General features: G+C 41.7%; 1 protein-coding gene across 6 annotated transcripts in view; it reads left to right on the top strand.

The window, feature by feature from the left end:
• The window catches only part of GRHL2 (grainyhead like transcription factor 2), a 63,141-nt gene extending 44,265 nt beyond the window's left edge, over positions 1 to 18,876 (top strand). For 4 of the 6 annotated variants that reach the window (XM_048940082.1, XM_048940086.1, XM_048940088.1 and 1 more), the window contains exons 10-16: positions 131 to 218; positions 305 to 444; positions 2,524 to 2,555; positions 4,001 to 4,095; positions 8,648 to 8,733; positions 13,210 to 13,274; positions 14,502 to 18,876. In XM_048940082.1, the coding sequence (XP_048796039.1) occupies positions 131 to 218; positions 305 to 444; positions 2,524 to 2,555; positions 4,001 to 4,095; positions 8,648 to 8,733; positions 13,210 to 13,274; positions 14,502 to 14,616 (621 nt within the window). In that variant the 3' untranslated portion in view covers positions 14,617 to 18,876. The remainder of the gene's footprint in view (positions 1 to 130; positions 219 to 304; positions 445 to 2,523; positions 2,556 to 4,000; positions 4,096 to 8,647; positions 8,734 to 13,209; positions 13,275 to 14,501) is intronic. The other 2 variants (XM_048940085.1, XM_048940084.1) reach the window with 2 other exon arrangements.

The following is an 18,876-nucleotide window of genomic DNA, read 5'->3' as shown; positions in this document are numbered from 1 at the left end:
GCCTGGCTGCATTTAGCTGTAATGGGATAACCATTCTCCATTTGTGCATTTTTGATTGCAGGGCATGATGCTCTCAGTGGTTCGTTCCTCTTAGGCTAATAATATCTGTGGGTTGTCTTTTCTGCATCAGGGAGCAGAAAGGAAAATCCGAGATGAAGAAAGGAAGCAGAATAGGAAGAAAGGCAAGGGCCAAGCATCCCAAGCCTCCTGTAATAACTGTGAGTAAGATGGGCCTCTCTGTTTTGGGCTAAGTCATGCTTCGCATGCCCTCTCTCATAGCTGCATTACTTTGTGATCCTCCCAGCAGCTGAAGGAAAGCTGAGTGCGCTCCCTCTGCAAAAAAAGAGTGATATAACTTTCTTCAAAACAATGACTGACCTGGATTCCCAGCCAGTTCTCTTCATACCAGACGTTCACTTTGGAAACCTACAAAGAACTGGACAGGTAGGAAATAATAATGGGACGAGCAGGTGCCCACCTGCCATCCGACTGCATGTGCTCTGAGGCAGACTGTATAAATACAAAGCACTGTTATTGGTGGTTGCTTGTTTCAGCTCTTGGTTTTGGTAAATGCAGCTCTTGGTGAATAATTTAGCTTGCAGGAGACAAATGCTTTTCTTAGTTCTGGGTGCCCAAAAATAAATGTATACTTCATTAATAACAGACTATTCTATGTTTGTTATGATTTTGACATTCTTTTGCTAGTAAGGAATGGAAGAAGTCAAGAATTTTGGAACTAGTAGTATGAGTGACTAGAAGTCTTTTTTGAACGTTTGATTTGTCTTGATGAGATGAAGTGCCACCTGGTGGCAGAAGAGATCTCCCTGTCTGGAAAGACTGAAAACAAAGACTAAACTCATTGTACAAGGGTAGACTTAGGAAACACGACTGCCCATTCTCTATAGGCATCACCTGGAGATGTGGCAATTCTTTAGAAGGAAGTATACAGTGTAGTATGGGAAGTAAAATTCCATCATACTGATGCATAATAAAACATATTTAGTTTCGGCTTAGTGCTGAAGTCATGGAATCATTATCACCAGTAAGTATGAGGAAGTCTCCTGACCTGACTTTTTAAGACCTACTTTATTACTTGGTGGGAAATTGCAAACCTGAATTTTCGGGTCAGCTCTGACAGTTTTTTCAAATATGAGCTTGTTATTTATTAGCTTCTCAGGAAGTGGAATGAGACATTTCTATATGTGTTTATAAAGATAAATAGTAGATGATGAAACTTTACAGACACCTCACAGCAAGACATTAAAATAACGAAGGTGAAATGATACTGAGTTTGAATTGCTATTTGTTGTAAAGCTGAGAGGATTGCGGTAGAGCAGAGCACAAAGAGTGCAGACGTTGCAATCACAGCTGTCACTGACTCGCCCTCCCAAATTGGAAAGACGCCCACTCACATATCAGTGCTGGTACCTTCTGTCCTCATGGCTTTCAAAACAGAGAGTGGATTTGTCTCATAACAGAAGAAGGTGGAAGTGTTCTTCAGTGTATGTAATCCTGTAAATAATTTTCCAAATAACTAGAAGATGCTTTAGGCAATGTTCATCCTTGTCTTCTGCTCTATAAGTTGTAATATCAGTGTTCTTACTAGCCTGAACTTTTAAAATTGTATTGCATGCTGGTTAATATTAGAACAGTTTATTGTGACAGTGTTTTGTAGCTCCTGGACTTAAAATGCATTTCAGATACTGTAGAGTTCAGCTTTGCACACACCTCTGAGTGTTAATCTGTACAAATTGTACAGGCTCAGAAGTCAAACCTTCAAGTGACAGCCAAATGTGTGCTGCATCTCATCAGGGCTCCAATGCCCTGCCTTCACCCCACACTGGCTCAGTAGTTCAGCAGCTGAAATACGGGTGTTCTTCTTGGTACAGACCCACACTGCAGGCATCATATGAGGAATTTGGCTGACTGTTGTGTAAAGCCTTCTGTCATGGGCTGTGATTTTATACCTCTGCTGCTCCTGTTGGCCATATTTGTTGCTGTTGTAAATCTGGTCCCACTGATTTACACAAAACTGTGATCTGGACTTGTTCTCCTGCCCACAGCCTGCGCAAAAAGATCATCTGTACCATTAGCAATTGCATTTCCATTTGGGCTCTGGTTTAATATTGGTTCTGATTGTTTAATTAGGTTTTCAGACAATATTAAATACGTATAAAAAGCTTTTGAGTGTTGTGGCTTAAATCATATTAAGGATAATTTGGGTGATTAGTGATCTGATTTAGAAAATTGTAAAAAAAATAAATGGAAAAATTATGTAAACCAGAGGAGAGGACAAAGTCTGTCAAAATACTCAGATATATTTCAAATAGATGATATTCAACAGCAATTTTTCAAAGCTGCACTTCATCCTGGCCAAAATTAGAACTGGAGATGTGTGTGTTTCATAGAAGATGGATTTTTAACAGATTAAGAACCTGCAAACCACTTTTCTTTTCTCCCATTCAAAGTTACTTTGTTAGGCATGTGTCAGTTTTTGGAATAATTCTTTTTCTCTCCTTCTAGGTTTACTATAATACAGATGATGAGAGAGAAGGGTAAGACATTTATTGTTTCATCAGCTTTGCAGTTAGCAGTACAAATTCACAGAAAGCAGGCATAAAAATATGAACTAATACTGATCCCACTCTCCCCCTTTCCTCATGTTCTCTCATCACCAATGATAGGTGAATACTTTGTGTAGAAATAGTAGAGAGAAGGTTTAATGTATAGCAGCTTAATTTCCCTTTATGTGAACTGTCTTCTTTTCATACCTATTTTTTCTTACATTTCTGTGTAAAACAATTTGAAGAGCTGTAAGGTTCAACACAAGGTTAGGGCAATATATTTGATAATAAAGAGTCTTTTATGTAATGGTCTTCAAATAATCATAAAACCATGAATTGTTTAATGAAGCACTAAAATTCACTCACATTCCTGGAAGCTGTTTAACAGCACTTGTGTATGTGACAAATAGAGCAAACGCAGAGCAAACGCCCCAATATCAGAAGAGAAAGGAAATAGAATGGGAGATCCTGGGAAGGGAGAAGACTGGAAATGGGAGTGCTCACTGTCTGGCTTTAGAGGAACTGGAAGAATTACAGAAAGTCGCTAAAATAGTCACAAAACAAGGACTTGAACATGTGTGGCTGGAGTTCAGCCAGTATTAACTATGAGGCATGCATCCCTCACGCCTTTCTAAGCTGGTTGAATCTCAAGGGAGCAAACTCCAATCAGAGAGTTTGGAGACAGACAGCTGAACTCACCAGTGGTCACAAAAGGTGGACTGTGGTTGGTGGTGGCTGAGCACCAACAGCTAACATTGACTTCAAAACACGAGGCCCCTTCTGTTCCTTCTGTGAATCTGATGTTCTTCATAAGACTCACAGTGGAATTTGAGCAACAAAGGGTGTTATTGCACTAACCATGTAAGCCTTAGCTCTCTCATGGCCATCATGCTATAAGCCCTCAGCTCCCCGGCAGGGCCTGTCACAGCTGTGGGCTGGATCTGGCTCCAGGTGTTATTCCTTTTGAAACTCACTGTGCTGTGTGGCCTTGGACTTTAGAAATGCTTTTGGTATTTTCTAAGGCTCTCTCCAAAAAGAGAGAATGCAAAGTGCATTTCTCCCAAAAGAGATGAATGCATATACAAATGTGAATTCACTTCTTTACTCAGTTGCTTCTTCCTCACCAACTCTTCCAGTGCCTAAATGTGTATTTAAACAGTTAAGAGTCTTGAATGTTTTCTAAATAATGTGTCACACTGAATATATTATTTCCTGTCACCTGTCCCAGTCAGTCAGTCTAGGCAATTTGAGAAGCTTGGAGAGTTCAGATATGCATGAAAAGCTAAATCCATGCAATTTCTGGTCTGTTACTTGAGTAGGTAGCAGGGCTTTTGCCAGAGTACCTTTGTACTTTGAGTGTAACTGCTGCTGTTGTCTCTTTCCTGTTGGTGGGAGCACAGTTTTCCATGACATGGCACCTGTTGTGTGTTTTCTAGTAGCAGTGTCCTGGTCAAGAGGATGTTCCGACCTGTGGAGGAGGAGTTTGGTCCATCCCCTTTGAAACAAATGAAAGAAGAAGGCCTGAAAAGAGGTAATTATCAATTCTTAGTGGTTAAAACTACTGTTCTGGGAGTCCTACTCTCAGACAATGAAAGGTGCGTCTGGCTTAGACAAAGACAGTTGTTTGATGCTAATACAAACATAGTACAGATGGGAGAAGATATCATCACACCTGCCCAGTATACAAGGTGGCACTTCAGCAATTGCTAATAATGATGTAAAAGCAGAAAAAGAGACAGAACCATGCACAATCTCGAGAAGGGATCAGGACACAAGTGTAGAAGATGCAAAAAAATTAGAAGGTTTCTTGGCCCTCGGCCAAACTACATAGTTCAGAAATGTTCCAGTAGCGAGTCTGTGTTTGTTTATTTTTAACTTCTGCTCATCTTTTCTGTTCTGGCTGGGATCACAAGCAATATGCAAGATGCACTGGGTCAGATACAGAGACATTACACAGGCAAGCTTGTGCTGTCTGCAGAGTGAGATTAGCCTGAATGAAATCTCAGAACTTTTCTACCCAATTCGAAATGTAAGGCATGGAGAGACATCCTCCAGTTGACATAGCTAAGTTATTTAAAAGTTTGTTTCCCTTAACTGTTCTTCGCTGCATTGAGAGAATACTACCACAGTTGTGTTCATTTCATATGCTCTATCAGTCTAACCCATTTTCAAGTTCATACCAGTGCAAGTTAGCTTGAATAACATTGAAACAGTGGTTTAGATAGAGCTGTCAACTTTGCGAGAAGATAAGGATGAATGTAAGGTGGTTTTGTCCACAAGATATGCTTTGTGAGCTGTATTTTACAACACAAAGTTATATGTGATAATGCCTTGCTCTGCCATAGTTAGGCACTCTGAAGAATATTTGCCATTCCTTCAATCTCATTAGTTCTGTAATGTAAGATTATTGGAGAATCCTGGGGTTTGACCAACCCATGTAGATCAAGCTTATTCATTTTTTGAGGTTCACCTATCAGTTTGTGAGACAACAGGGTAACAAGGTATAGAAGTGAGCTCGGTTGTTCTCAGCTACACCATTTGTAAGATTCAACTTCCCATAATCCTGTATTTGCAAATTATTTCTGTTGGTGAGGTAGTATGCTTGCACCAAGGGAAGCATACAAGATTACAGGACAGAGAGTAGTGTCTTCCTAGAATGAATGTAAGCATAATTCCTTTAATTAATCCTTTCAATGAATAATATGAGATCAGCACTCACCACAGGCTTGCATCTGGTTGATTCAAGGCCTTGATGAAACTCACATTATCATTCTGGGCTACATCAAGCAGAAGGGGACAGCCACAAGGATTGCATTAAGAACTGTCTTTTACTGCAGTTTCACCTGGGTTTCCCAGCTGGAAGCCTGGAGAGGTGCCTGCAGGGAGATATTGCTTTGCTTTGAATATTCCTGTCCTTTGCTGTGGTAAGTTGTTTTAATATTGTCCAGGAATTGCAACTATTTCAACGGGAAGATGCAAAAGAAAAAAATGTTTTTCAGCTGACGACAAAACTATGCTAAATAATTAAATCCAGGAGAGGCATGGAGTCAGAGAAGCTGGAGGATGCTCTCTTCACATCCCCTTCCTGTTCAGTATTTGTTGCAACTTGGTCGATGCTGGCGGGAGGCCAAACCTCCTCCAGCATGGCCTTTGCTCTGGTGAGCTTCCTGCCATCAGGAACCCTACATCTGGGATTGTACTGATGGAGAGCTCCAGCTGAGTCTGCCCACTTATCAATACTGTCTTTGCCACAGGAGTCTCTGGGCATTACTCTTCCATTTGTTTTCCCCAGTCCAGCATTTCTAGAAGCTTGGGCCCAGTGAGGGGTTCAAGTGCAAATGAAGAGTTAGAGTGACAGTGTGTTGTTTCCCCTCTGCCTCTTGGAGCTAAGTACCAAGGGACAGCCCTCAAGAGAATAGGGTTATGAAGGGGGTTACAAACCATCAGTGAGACAAGTTTCATATTCTCACACAGATAGCTGCATCTGTTTGAATGTATCTTTCATGTCCTTGGTCTCTGTGGAAAGTACAAGTGTCCAACACAGAAATGTAGAGGATGTTAATGTGCACTATGTGCAGATTTCAATGGAAGTTTCCCATTATAAATCCAGCAGCCCTGTTACAAATCAGGTTGGTTTCCAATCTCGTCATTCTCAGCCTGTCATATTTTTTTTCTCTCTGAAGTGTTGTGTTAAACACTTTAAACCATTTTGGGTTCAAAAAAGATAAGGTTTGGTGAACCATCCCTATGAATGCATTCTCTAAGTCTTTTAGCTGAAGAACTGGTATCTGGCCGATCAATGAAAACTCCAAGTGTAGAAAAGGAAAGCCTGGTGACAGCTACTAGCCCTACTTTCCTTGTCTGAAATGTGCCACATCTCCATGCAGGGATGTGTTGACAAAGTGCCCTGGTTGCTCAGTGTGAGGCTGGGCATTGGTGACACCTGTGCTCAGCTTGCCAGTCTGAGTAGAGGACTTCCTCTCTCATCACGTTTTTAGTTTCCTTTTTGCCATGTCTGCTGTTGGTTTTCCACCTTGGCAGATTTGCCAATTGAGATCCAAGCTGTTGACACTTTCAGAAGAGCTGTCTGACATTGTTCTTTCACATTCATGTTTAAAACCCCTGTTGAGTGGCCTGACTTCCAGAAATCTCCCAGATACAACAGCCTGCCTTACATTCAACGAAAGCTGCTTACTGGTGTGTTTTTGTGAATCAGTGCTATTTTTTAAGTACCTGAAGATAAATTTGTCACTTCTGCCTTTTGCAACTCCTTTTAACATCTAAAGAGCATTAGGGAGTATTGTGGGCCGCAGCTTTGACAAGAACACTGAAAGCCAAGTCCAGGTAGTGCAGAGATTAGGAAAATCTGAATTTGTCTTACTCTGTCAAAAATAACTCACTGCCTGATGCAAGATATTTTTTCCCCCAAATATTGCAGTCTCTGCTTTTGAAGTGAGATTGTCAAGGTGGCATGGAGGTGGTGACAATAGGTGCACAGGCTGCTAGTGCTGGTTGAGTCACATCATCACACAAAGGTTTGCCGGGCTGCTTTGGCAACTGGAGCAGAGGGCAGTCTGAAGAACAGCTCACAGAACTGGGCTATTTTTTCACATGCATCTGCTCTTTTTGTTCACAGTACAGGAGGATTCACAGGGGCCAGAATAATGGAGCACAAGAGCAGAGAGGAGGCAGGATCTTAAGGCACTGATGCTGCCAGGAGTCATTTATTGAAAAGTGTGCTAGTGGATCAAAACTGGGCTTTTCACACCTGTTATTGGGAAAGAAAACCAACACCCCTCCCTTCCAATATGTTTACTAATCCTGGCTCTCTGTGTGTGTAATAGTGATTCAAGTCGCCTGTTATCCTTGTAATGGATCCTTCATTCAGCATAACATTCCCTGAGATGCCAAACACAACAGAGCAATTTAAAGCTGAGTGCTTGGTTTGTACCGTGACCCCATCTTTAGCCTCAGACTGAGGGATTTTTCCTCTTTTCAGACACGTTTTTAGTTACTAAGGTTGGCAGATGGTTCAGATGTTTGAAAAGCTGGAAGTTACAGGACAGCCCTCTAGTTGCAAGAAAAGTATTACTGAAACAGTAAATATGTCAGTACAAATAAAAATAACATTTGAAAAGAGTGCTTGCTCATGCAAGTAAGAATATCAAAACCAATCAAGTTTTAACTACTGCTGTGAAAATTTTTGTTCCTTTACATTCTGACCATTGTTTAATTTGTGAGCCAAAGTTATCTCAGCTTCTTTGACACCAAAAAGGACTCTTTCAAATGCCAAATACAGGTAAAAAGACTGCTACAACAGGTATGCAGAGCCAATTTGAGGCTAATACTTTTAAATTGAAGATGCAAAAATTGCCATTATTTCTGACACCTGGTTTTGTAGACCAAGACAGGAAACTGATCTGGGCAGCCATGTTTTAAGCCTTATTCCAATCATTTGAAAACATGGGCAAAAAAGCTACAATTTGCTGCAAATATGCCTGAATTCATGCTGGTACAGTCTTCAGTTATGTTTATTTCTATTTATTTTATACACACCTGCTTTGCTTTTGCCAGATAACCAGCAAGTCTCTCTGTCAGTGATTAGCATTTATTTTCCTTCTTATTGCTTCTTGTCTGTGAGGATTGGCTACAGGTCACCTTTTTTGTACCTGTTTAGTTTGCTTTTGCCATGTAGTTTTGCCTTTTTTTTTTTTTTTAATGTCTTTCCCAGTCTTTTGGATGAAGTTTGGAGAAGATGCAAGCCAAGAAAGGAAGTCCTTGCTTGCACGTTTTGTCACAGGACAAAACATTTTTTGTTGGGGTTTCTTTTCTCTGCGTACATGGAGGTTTAAATTCCTGAATGCCTAGATTTCCCACATTGAACTAAATTCATTGCATTTCCCTTGTGTGTTTTCAGAGCAGCCATGGTGTGTTTTCCGTGTTTGGATCACTGTTGATAGGGAATTCCTCTTTTCTTTTTAAGAGCAAACCATTTTCAGCATTTCATTTTTCTACTCAATGTGAGGTGTTTCATCTGTTTAGTTGGCTGGACTTGCTCCAAGTTTGACTTTTTTCTGTTTCAGTGCTTTTATATGTGAGGAAGGAGACAGATGAGGTGTTTGATGCCTTGATGCTGAAATCACCCACAGTGAAGGGGCTAATGGAAGCGGTAAGTATCCAATGTCCTTACTTTATCTTTCTTAGTAAGAAAATTTTGAGACTCTCAATGTGTTGCTGAGATAAAATAAAATAGAGAGATGAAGCTATTCTCAGATATATTAAAAGCTTAAGGGCTTTTCGGAGCACATCTCTGAAATGTTGACATGTTCTAAACTGAATGCTGTCAGCAAGTTACTGAGATAAAATAGACTCACAGAACTGGTTTATTGGAGAGCCAACCCTTGAGGAATGGCAGTAATTAACCAATGTCAAGAAAGCGGGGAAATAAAGGCTTCGTTTTCTGAAACACTTCTTATTGAACTGCTGATTCAGAACCTGTTGAATGTTCTGCAGTGCTCATTGGTGCATTCAGAGCCATCTTTTAAAGAAGAGGACCAAAGATGCACTGTTTCCATGTGAATTTCATCTGGCTTTTGTGCAGTGCTGTCTCAGCACACAAGGGACAGGTCATGAGCCAATGCAGGCAGGTCATTCATACTCCTGTCTCACACGCCTTATCCAGCCCTAGCTCCCACTGTGACCTGCTCAAGCCTGTCTCTTTGTCAAGATGCATCTTTCTCTTGAGTTTTTCTTTGTTACGTGTTATGTGTGGTTGTGAGTGGATATTTTTATAGTTAATACTGTTTATATGAGCTGGTGGCTAGTATCTGTGTGGAATTTGGTGGGGGAAGGGTGAAGAAGCAATTGTGTGTCTCATTGCTTAGGTGGGGAACTAATATGAGACTGACCTGTAGAGAGAAACTGCCTGGCCTGAGAAGATGGGAATGGAGGAAAATGCCTCTAGAGAGCTCAGCTGAGTGCTATAAGTATATATATTTGTGCTTGCATAAAATCATCAGTGTCTTGTAGCACGTATCAAATACAGTGCAGTAAGGATTGAGTTACTTGGCCAGAAGTACAAGACAAAAAGATCTTGTGGATTTTGGGATTGTCTCAAGCACCTACTCAGATCAGGGCATCTCTGAGGTGAGTCAGCTGCGTTACAGAAATGGCCTAATGATTCTTTTGCTAAAGCTGTACCATTGCAGAATGCACATGTATAATAATAGGAAGGCTTCACTTGAAGGGGCTGCAATCTGATTTATGGTGAAACTGGAACATGATGTTATCTTGTCTTTATATGAAAGTTAAAAGAAAGTTTTAATTCTTCCATAACACTTCATGCCAACGTTAACATTTTATCTTTGGTATTCTGTGCCTCTTAATGCCTGTATCCAGCTACTCTGTACCATAAAAATAAAGCTGGTCCAGAAACAGGAAAGGTTTCTGTATACTTCTGTCAGCACAGCTGCTAACTCAGTGGCATGTTTTCGGCACCAGAGAAATCTAATCTGTTGTAAAATGTCCCAGATCACTGGAAGGAATACATTCATAAAATTTTAATTCTCTTTGGTAGGATATAGTAGATAAGTGAATGCCAAAAAGCTGTCAAATTATATACTCCTAACTACTTTCTCTGCAATCTTTTCAGCAAATAATGCAATTTTGTAATTGTGCACATCCTAAATACTCAATTCTAAGTTCAGTGCAAGGATTCAAGAAACTGAAGATCTGGTGACTGCCCAGATCCAAATCCTGCTTTCAGACTCATCCAAATTCCATCCAAAGTGGTTAACTCTTTGGATCTAGTAGGTGCTGCAGTCTAACATGACAGAGGATGATCTAAACTGGGAAATTCAAGCATCTTCCAATGTTTTTCTAAAATTAAAACCAGCTGAGTTCAACAGAGCTTGCTAGACCACAGTTTATTGTACATGTCTATATGTATGTGTTCTTCCAACCTATTTAGGGCAACAGAGGAATCCATAGGAATAAATTGGCAGAGATATTTTCCTGCATTCCTTTACCAGCCCAGGTCATTTTTGTGTCTTTTGTGTCATCCTGACTTGAGCAGAAAAAGCATTTCTGGTGGCTTCTGCAATCAGATGTGTGCTACAGACAGAGCTGCCATGCCAGGGGGCTGCAGCCCAAAGGGATAACCAGCCTGTCATTTCAGTACCACTCTGAAGGATGTCCCACAGCTTCAGGCATCCTAAGGGAAGCAGAGAATTCTCTGCTCAGAATATTTCACAATAGAGATTATAAGGGAAAATACTCCAAATAAAGATATATTTTATTTCTGTATTGTAGCATGCTTGTGATCAGACACGAAATCCTGTTTTATGTGGAGGTTGGCAGTAGTGTTTTTCCCCCTGAGTTGGCAACAAACCTGTTTCAGAAAAGGGTGTTAAGTGAGATGCCCTAGCAGATGCTAGCTTTCTGCTTTCTCAGATTCTGCAGCAGGACTTAGCACATTTGTACTGGAGACTTGCTTTCTGAGCCTCTGAGTGGGAGGCTTTCCCATTCTCCTGCTTCAAGCCTTGCTTCCACAGCTCACCATTTAGTATAATTGGTTGAATCCTTAGGGGTTCCTGAGAAATGTGCTTAGTCAGTTGGCTGGAAGTCTTTCTCAAAGCTCACTAATCCCTTCATATCATATAAATCCCACACCTGTCACAGGCAGTGTGACAAGCAAGACTTTCTTGGCCCCACCACTCATAGCTTGTGTAGGAAGTGGTGTCCCAGGGTCCCAAACCACTTTGAGCAACATTTGATATGCAAGAGTGTTAGGCATCGCAAGTATCCTAGGAAAGTTTGATGCTGGAACGTGCAGAATGCTGTATATTAACTGCTAGTAAGCCTCTTTGAGAAAAGAATGTTTGTATCAAGTCTTCGGCATTGATCTTACAATATCCTTAGGCTTCAGGGTTAACGTGCCAAAGAAGATACAGCATTTCCTCATATTCACACAGGAGTTGTGACATTTTCACATATCTCCAGCACAGTATCCAAGAGGGCAGTGAAACATGTTGGCACAAGTAAAAGTGAGGTATGGAGTGGGTGGGTCTGGTGAACCCTACCAGATGCTCCTTAAATACATCATCCCCTGTTAGCCACAGATAGAAACTGCAAGCAGAGGAAACTGTTGGTGGTGTCAAAGTTTCATTGGCTTGTCATATCTGGGAGTTATGCTGTACTTCCTAAATAGAAAATTCTGTGTTAGGCAAGATGGCAGTTATACAAGTATAGGTGATGTAGGCAGGTACAGGCTAATTAATTTTCTAGCTGTCTGGATGAGAGCCATGTTCGAGATTTAACCTGAGAATATTTGAGTCTGTCCCTGATGCTGAGTTTTATCCATTGCTTGCTTTTCATTTTCTGTTTCATAATTGCTTTCATTTACTTTTCTAAAATATGACTTTTCTCAATGGCAATCTGAGCACAAACACAAGGAAAGGATTTCACAGTGATTGATGTTTGACAGGTTTTAGTGGATTTTTAATTGTGCATTTCAGTTCTCTGATGCAGAAGAAAAGAGTCAGCTATTTAGCTGCAACCTCATTTAACCTGGGAAGAGCAAGAAGCTTACTTTTGTTGGCAGTAGCATACCACAGTTCATTAATCACTGACTAAAAGGTCCTTTTTCCATAATTATTCTTCCTCTTGGGACAATCCTGTTCTAAAGTGTGAGTGGTGAGACCCATTCCCTCAAAGAAAAGTCATAATTTAGAAAGGAAGCTCTCAGTTTTCAGGAACATCAGCTCCAGGAATGCACCATAGGTTTGTTTTAGAGTGAGCCAACACACTGATGCAAACTAAGGCCAAAACATTGCAGTGAAGGATGCTTGCTGATGCTGGCAATTTATTGGCTATATTCTTCACTCAAAGTTTTGCTATATTGTTTACTTTATCATGTGAGTGGATGTAAAGGGGTTGATTTTAAAAGTCCCTTACCATGTTAACAGACTTCTCTGAGGCATCTCATCTCGTTATGAGCACATTCAGGTGATGCTCTGTGATACAGCATTCTCGTTTTGCAACCCTAGTAATTGAGCCACCTCCCCAGCAATATGGTCTGTGCAGTACCATGGCCTCCCACCAGAAAAGGGACCCAGAAGATACTTTTCAGGCCAAAGGAGTGCCACGAAGGGTCCTGTTAGCTTAACAGATATTGAAATGCCATTGAGAAATAGTAGGTGTCCTGTTGTGTTGCTGCTCACCTGTCTTCTGCCTTGGGTGAGGTGTATTTGCTTCCATGAGTCCAGAAAATCAGAGTAAGGAAAGGCAGAAAGATTGCTGATGGGATTGAAATTCCTGGGTAGCATCTGAACCTGGGGAGTGTGTTAATTCTCAAGCAGATCAGTAGAAAATGCTGAGGCAATGATAAATCATATCTGTGAAAACTGTAGTCTCCAAGTTTCTGGATAGAAAAGTTAGTATTTTTAATGAAGATTTTTAGGATTATTTCTCCCCGAATCATCCTTAAATAAAGATATAATGTCGTCGTAACTTTTCTCTTGAGACTTTTCTTCATAGTTATCCTGTCGAAGTTTGCAGAGACAGTGTTTAAATTGCCTTATGTAAAGCGAAGAGGTGAGGTGCTATTCCTCATTAGTCTTTATTTCCTTTGTTTTGATGATTTCAGATCTCTGAGAAATATGGATTGCCAGTGGAAAAGATTGCAAAACTTTATAAGAAGAGCAAAAAGGGGTAAGTAAGCCATAAGTAAACTAACTGTGACAGTCAGGGATCCCAACTATGCCTGGGGCATCATTATACTAGACAGTACAAACACTTCTAGGAGACCTGCCCACAACCCTAAAATCTTACTGTCTATGGAAAAAGCAAACGGTGGCAAAAGAAGAAACATCCAGCCTGTCTCTGACTGGCATTCATAGGCTTACTGTGAAGGAGCAGTATTTATGTTTGGAAAATGTATTTGCGTAAAGCCTGTTTTACAGGCTATATACTTAACAACATTGTGGAGAGTGCTATGGGAAAGGCACAGCCTTTGCTGTGAATGCAGCATGGAGTTTCCCTGCAGCATTAAGAAGAAATGGGCCGCTGCCTGAATCTGAAAGGCAGGCAAGCACAAGGGAGAGCGCTGTTTGCTGCAGGGTTTCAACTGAGTAAATTTAGACATGAGCATCACAGCTGTAGTTTTATAATAGCTAGGCTACTATGCTTTATCATAAATCTGAATCTCTCTATTCTAACTTTTTGTTACTGCTAAATAACATCAATATTCTAGCAACATCATTTTAAGTCAGTCATTTATTTTTGGCTCTAACTGTAACTTAGGGCAGTGTTTTGTCTGATGATTTATTTTGCTTTTGAAAATACAGGTGAGACTTGTCATGTTTTGCTTCTTTCTTACACTGTTTCCAAGAGATGTGTTTGTTGGAAGAAATCCTTTATGGTAAAGAGTGAGGATGACACTCCTATCCACCAGTACTAGTACTCTTGCACCCGAGCTGAGTTCTGTGAGCTGTGTGCACAGCACCAATTACACTACTTTCCCATGTCAGTGACTCACATCATGGAGGAGGAGGAGCAGCTTTTTTGTGGCATGGCTGGGGAGTAGAAAAAGAGATGCACTTGGGGGATCTGGCACTGCACATAGGAAATGCTGGCAGAGTCTGCACCAAATCTGGTGTGCATCTGCAGGCAATTCCAGAAGTGGGTAAAGTCGTAAAGTCCCAGCCCTGACACATGTCTAAATACTTTCACAAGTTGCAACCTGTAATCCAGAGGCTAGAAGGGACTATGGGGCAGACCTTGATGATAATTTCCCATCTTGTCCCTGTACTGGCACGTGCTGGAGTCTCTTATTGTTTCATGTTGAAGTCAGTGGAGTGTGTGCATGCAGTGGAGTGCATGGCTTTCCCTTTTGCTGTTCTGGTATGTGAAAATACTGATTTTTGCCTTTGTCACCAGTATCCTGGTAAACATGGATGACAACATTATTGAGCACTACTCCAATGAGGACACATTCATCCTGCACATGGAAAGCATGGTTGAAGGCTTCAAGATCACACTGACTGAGATCTAGCCTCAGACCAGAGCCCTTTCGTAAAGAACCCACAGCATTTCATTCTTCTTGGAAAGCAGAAGATGCCTATGGAAGTTGACAGACATTGATCAGAGAAACTGTTACAAGACTGCTTTGAAAATATTGTCCGTTCTGCACATGCACACCTACTGCATACAGGCTTGGGTTCGTCAAGCACAAGGCCACTCATGTTAACCTGGTCCCTTATTTATTGCTCCCCACTCTCCATTGTACAAGCAGTTACCAGCCCCCAGATTTGTAATCAGATGACCCACTGCAAATGTGAAATGCAGCATTTTAGTCCATGCTTTAGTGTGGATAACCTCATTCTAAAATATAGTGAGGAACTTTGCTGGTCCAGCTTCAGAAATCTTATGTAAATCTCTTTGCCAGTAGTTCTCTCCTCTCGCTAAAAACAGTGCTAAAGGTGGGGAAAGTGGCTGACAGAGTTCACTTGCTCAGACCAATCCATATCTCTCTCTAGTGTATAGTCTTGCCAAATACCTCTGGTAGTTCTCAGCATGTAGCAATGAGGACTTGTAAGTAAGGCATTCAGCTACAAATGTCACTTGTAAGTAAATGGTAAAGAAACCATTTTAACCTTGTATATAATGTTTATAATATGCAATAATATATTTTAACTACTGTATGTGGGCACGTTTATTGCCACTATGTTTTTGTATGTATTGGGCTTAGGGTTTAACAGAATATTTCCTAGAAGATTAGATTTCTGCAATCTGTTAAGGAGTGTGTACTGAGAATCTGAGTCTGCATTTGTGCACTCCATCCCTGCCCACCCAGTTTTATACTGAAATATTGGAGCAAACAGTGCTACAGCATTTGGAGTGCACTGACACTGTGGGACCCACCTTTGGTGCCCAGGTCTCAAACACAGACACCTGAGTACTCCGTCCAGCTTTCACCAAATCATAGAAGCACCCCTGTGTCTGGTGTGCCTAGAGGCCTGTTCTCTTAGTGAAGCGAGGGCTCTCAAAATGAGCCTGTCTCAAACCCCAACAAACTGCTCATTAAAGCATTCCTCTACACTGCAAGAAACTTCAGACATCTTCTTAAGGGAGTTTGCTCTTGTATCTCCAAGGAATGATTCTGTTTTGACTCCTAGTGCAGTTCAATGAGGTAAAAAGTTGGGCTTGATGTAAATATTTTACAGGCTGGATCTGAACCCGGGGTGAACTATGCAGTCACACCATCAAGTTCCACATCTGTCACAGGAATTCTGAGAGAGAAAGGCTACAGCCTAATCATACCAGGAAAGGAGTCCAAGGCCTGGATGTCCCCAGCAAATGCAAACCTGGCACCTGTCTCTCTACTTTTCAGTTCCTCTTCCTGTCTTAGATTGCTCCTCACACAGTGAACAATCCTGTGGTTTTCAATTGTAAGCATTTCATTTCCCATGCACTGTGCAGGGATCCCATGAGACAGGCAGAAATGTGAGGCCTTTCCTACGAACAACCTTTAGAGTTTTATTGGTTCTTCCTTCTAAAGACTCTTTTTCACTTAGTCACAGTATTTTTTCATTAGCTGGTTAATGACGTAAAGAAACACTGCAGAGTTTAATGGGGCTCCTTCTCTCGTGGTTTGAGCTGTGGGAGCTATTTACATCCAAGCAAAGTAGTTGGAAAAGCTAACCAATCTGATTCTATCATATTTCTGCATCAATTGTCTTGCAAGCTCTTGCAATTTCTTAACTTCATTAGTGATAGCATCCCATTAAAATTTGATCTTCAAACACAAATGTCAGGTACCTGTCAAAGCTCCTGCACTGTCAGAGCCTATGGAAGCTCTCTGCTACTTGTGTCAGGGTTATCACTTCAGAATCCATACGCATCTGGAAAGCAAAGTGTCTGTTTTGTCTGTCTTCTCTCCTTTTCTACTCATCTGTTGTGTGTTCTTTCTGCTCCTGATGCAGTCTTGTGTAGTAATTCCATTGTCTTTTTATGGATACATACCCCAGTAAAATGCTTTTGCTACATTGCTTAAGGATGGACATCTTAGATTGGATACAGTGGATACAGTGGATTTGGGTAATTTCATTTATTTTTGCTTGGCTCAGACTCAGATAAAAAGTCTTTGCTGACATGGCCCAGATACTTTTCCACTCCCAAAAAACAGGACAGTTTTGACAGGCAGCATTAAGAACCGGGGCCAGTACACAAGACTTGTGAGCAATGCTGTTGGTTCTTGTATTTATCTCTTATTTAATGGTGTTTGGGATTCCAAGGAATTTAACTGAGATTTCTCAGTTGGTCACGATGTCCCAGCAGAGGCTGTGTGCTAAGCTCAGCAGTAATCACATGCAAGATCTGAGCCCAGGTTCTGCCTCTATCAGTGACTGTGGTGTCTGGGGCTGAGTTGTGGTGTGCCGCATTAGGGGATGTCAGTGAGAATTTGAGGTTCACAGAGAAGGATGGGACTGTCCTGGCAGCACCAGCACCCTTGTTAGTATTTTATCCTTGTATTACATAGAGGTGGAATTCCCTTTGGTAATTAGAGCTAGGCTCTGCTACATGCTGCAACGTCCAGCTCTGAGGAGCAGTATTGTAGAATCACAGAATGGCTTGCATTGTAAGAGTCCTTGGAGCACACCCATCCTCAGCCCCCTGCCATGAGCAGGGCTACCACCTCCTAGCTCAGGCTGCCCAGGGCCCATCCAATCTGACCTTGAGCACCTCCAGGGATGGGGCACTCACAGCTCTCTGGGCAGCTGTGCCAGTGCTGAACAACACCAGCTCCCTCAGCCTTTCTTCATAGGAGAGGTGCTCCAGCATCTTCATGGTCTCCTCTAGACCTATTCCAACATCTCTGCATCCTTCTTGTACTGGGGGCCCCAGGCATGAATCCAGTACTGCAGGTGGGGCCTCACGAAAGCAGAGCAGAAGGGGACAATCCCCTCCCTCGCCCTGTTGTCCTCCCCTCTGTTGGTGCAGCCCAGGGTACAGTTGGCCTTCTGGGCTGCAAGGCACACTGCTGGCTTGTCAAACATTTGTTCACCAGAACCCACAGTATAGGATCAGCAAAAGCTGCCATGCTTCAGGAAATGCTGGAGCTTAAGGAGCAGAGCTGCCTTTCCAATGCCATTTTAGGAGCTTTAGGTCAGGCACTGTCCAGGGAAGGAAAGTTGTTTCCAAGATTAACTGAAAGCTTTTCTAAATATATCTCTAAGTGTACAAATTCCTGGTCAGTAGCAAGAGAGCTGATCCCCCTGCCTTTAGCTCCATCTTACAGTCTCACTGTAGAGAAGAGGGCTGAGGAGGATGGATAGCACTTATCCAGGCACTAAGAATATTTTAGAACAACTACTGGAGCTAGTTAGGGATGATCTTCATTAAGTTCATTTACCTGCCAGGGCCTGAGGACTTTGTTTTTCTGCTCCATATGCCAAATGCATCACAAGCATGTAAATAATTATGAAGAGGAAATCACCCTGCACTGGGTCAGTGTAGTTACAGCATCAGTTGCCTCAGTAGCACTGAACCTCGGTGCTGGTCATGGCAGCTACAAGGGTTCACCACTTCTGAGGGTTTGTTGCTCAAAATCAGGACATCAGTGTTGGGGAAGGGCCAGCACCAAAAATGCAGACTTCTGAAGGAGGGACCCATTCAAAGGCCACAAGGAGCATAAAGTCTCAGTCTGTTGTTTAAAATGTATGTGTTGCTTTTGTTTCATGAAGAAGTCTGACTAATGCTGTGTCTTCCAAATATGAAGAGTTAAATGGAAGTAAGATTTGGCTGTCATTTAGCACGAGACAGGAACGTCTTTGTTGCCTCCTTTTGTGGCACTGCTATGGTTGTTTACTCAAGAGAACAAAACCGATTTCCTTCTACAAGAGGACAGGCTGGAATTTAGTGCAGCCTCGAGGCTGCTCAGCATTGTTTCCATACAAAGAGAGCAGTGCAGTGTCTGTAGATGTCCTGTGAAAGACTGACAGTGGTGCAAAAGGCAGAGTAGCCTTCTAAGCTGTGGCCTTTGTTCCTGCTGCACATTTGGCACTGTGTCTGCCCTTTTGATCATTTGCTATAGAAACCCAAATTTCAGACTCTGCTTTCCTTTCACACAGTCAGGTGCTTATATCCCCAAAATGTAGTGCCTCCTTGCAGCGAAACTTCGTTGATGTATGGCAGCGTTCCCATCAGGGTATTTGGAGGACTTTTTATCACTGAATGTTAACTACAAAGAAAATAGCTTCTTTTTTCTTTTTTCCTTTTTTTTTTTTCTTTTTTTCTTTCCTTTGTTTTTTTT

This window comes from Lagopus muta, chromosome 3, assembly GCF_023343835.1.
Source record: "Lagopus muta isolate bLagMut1 chromosome 3, bLagMut1 primary, whole genome shotgun sequence".
Taxonomy (NCBI): Eukaryota; Metazoa; Chordata; class Aves; order Galliformes; family Phasianidae; genus Lagopus; species Lagopus muta.
The sequence above is the reverse complement of the archived record's forward strand: the minus strand, read 5'-3'. Positions and strand labels throughout refer to the sequence as shown.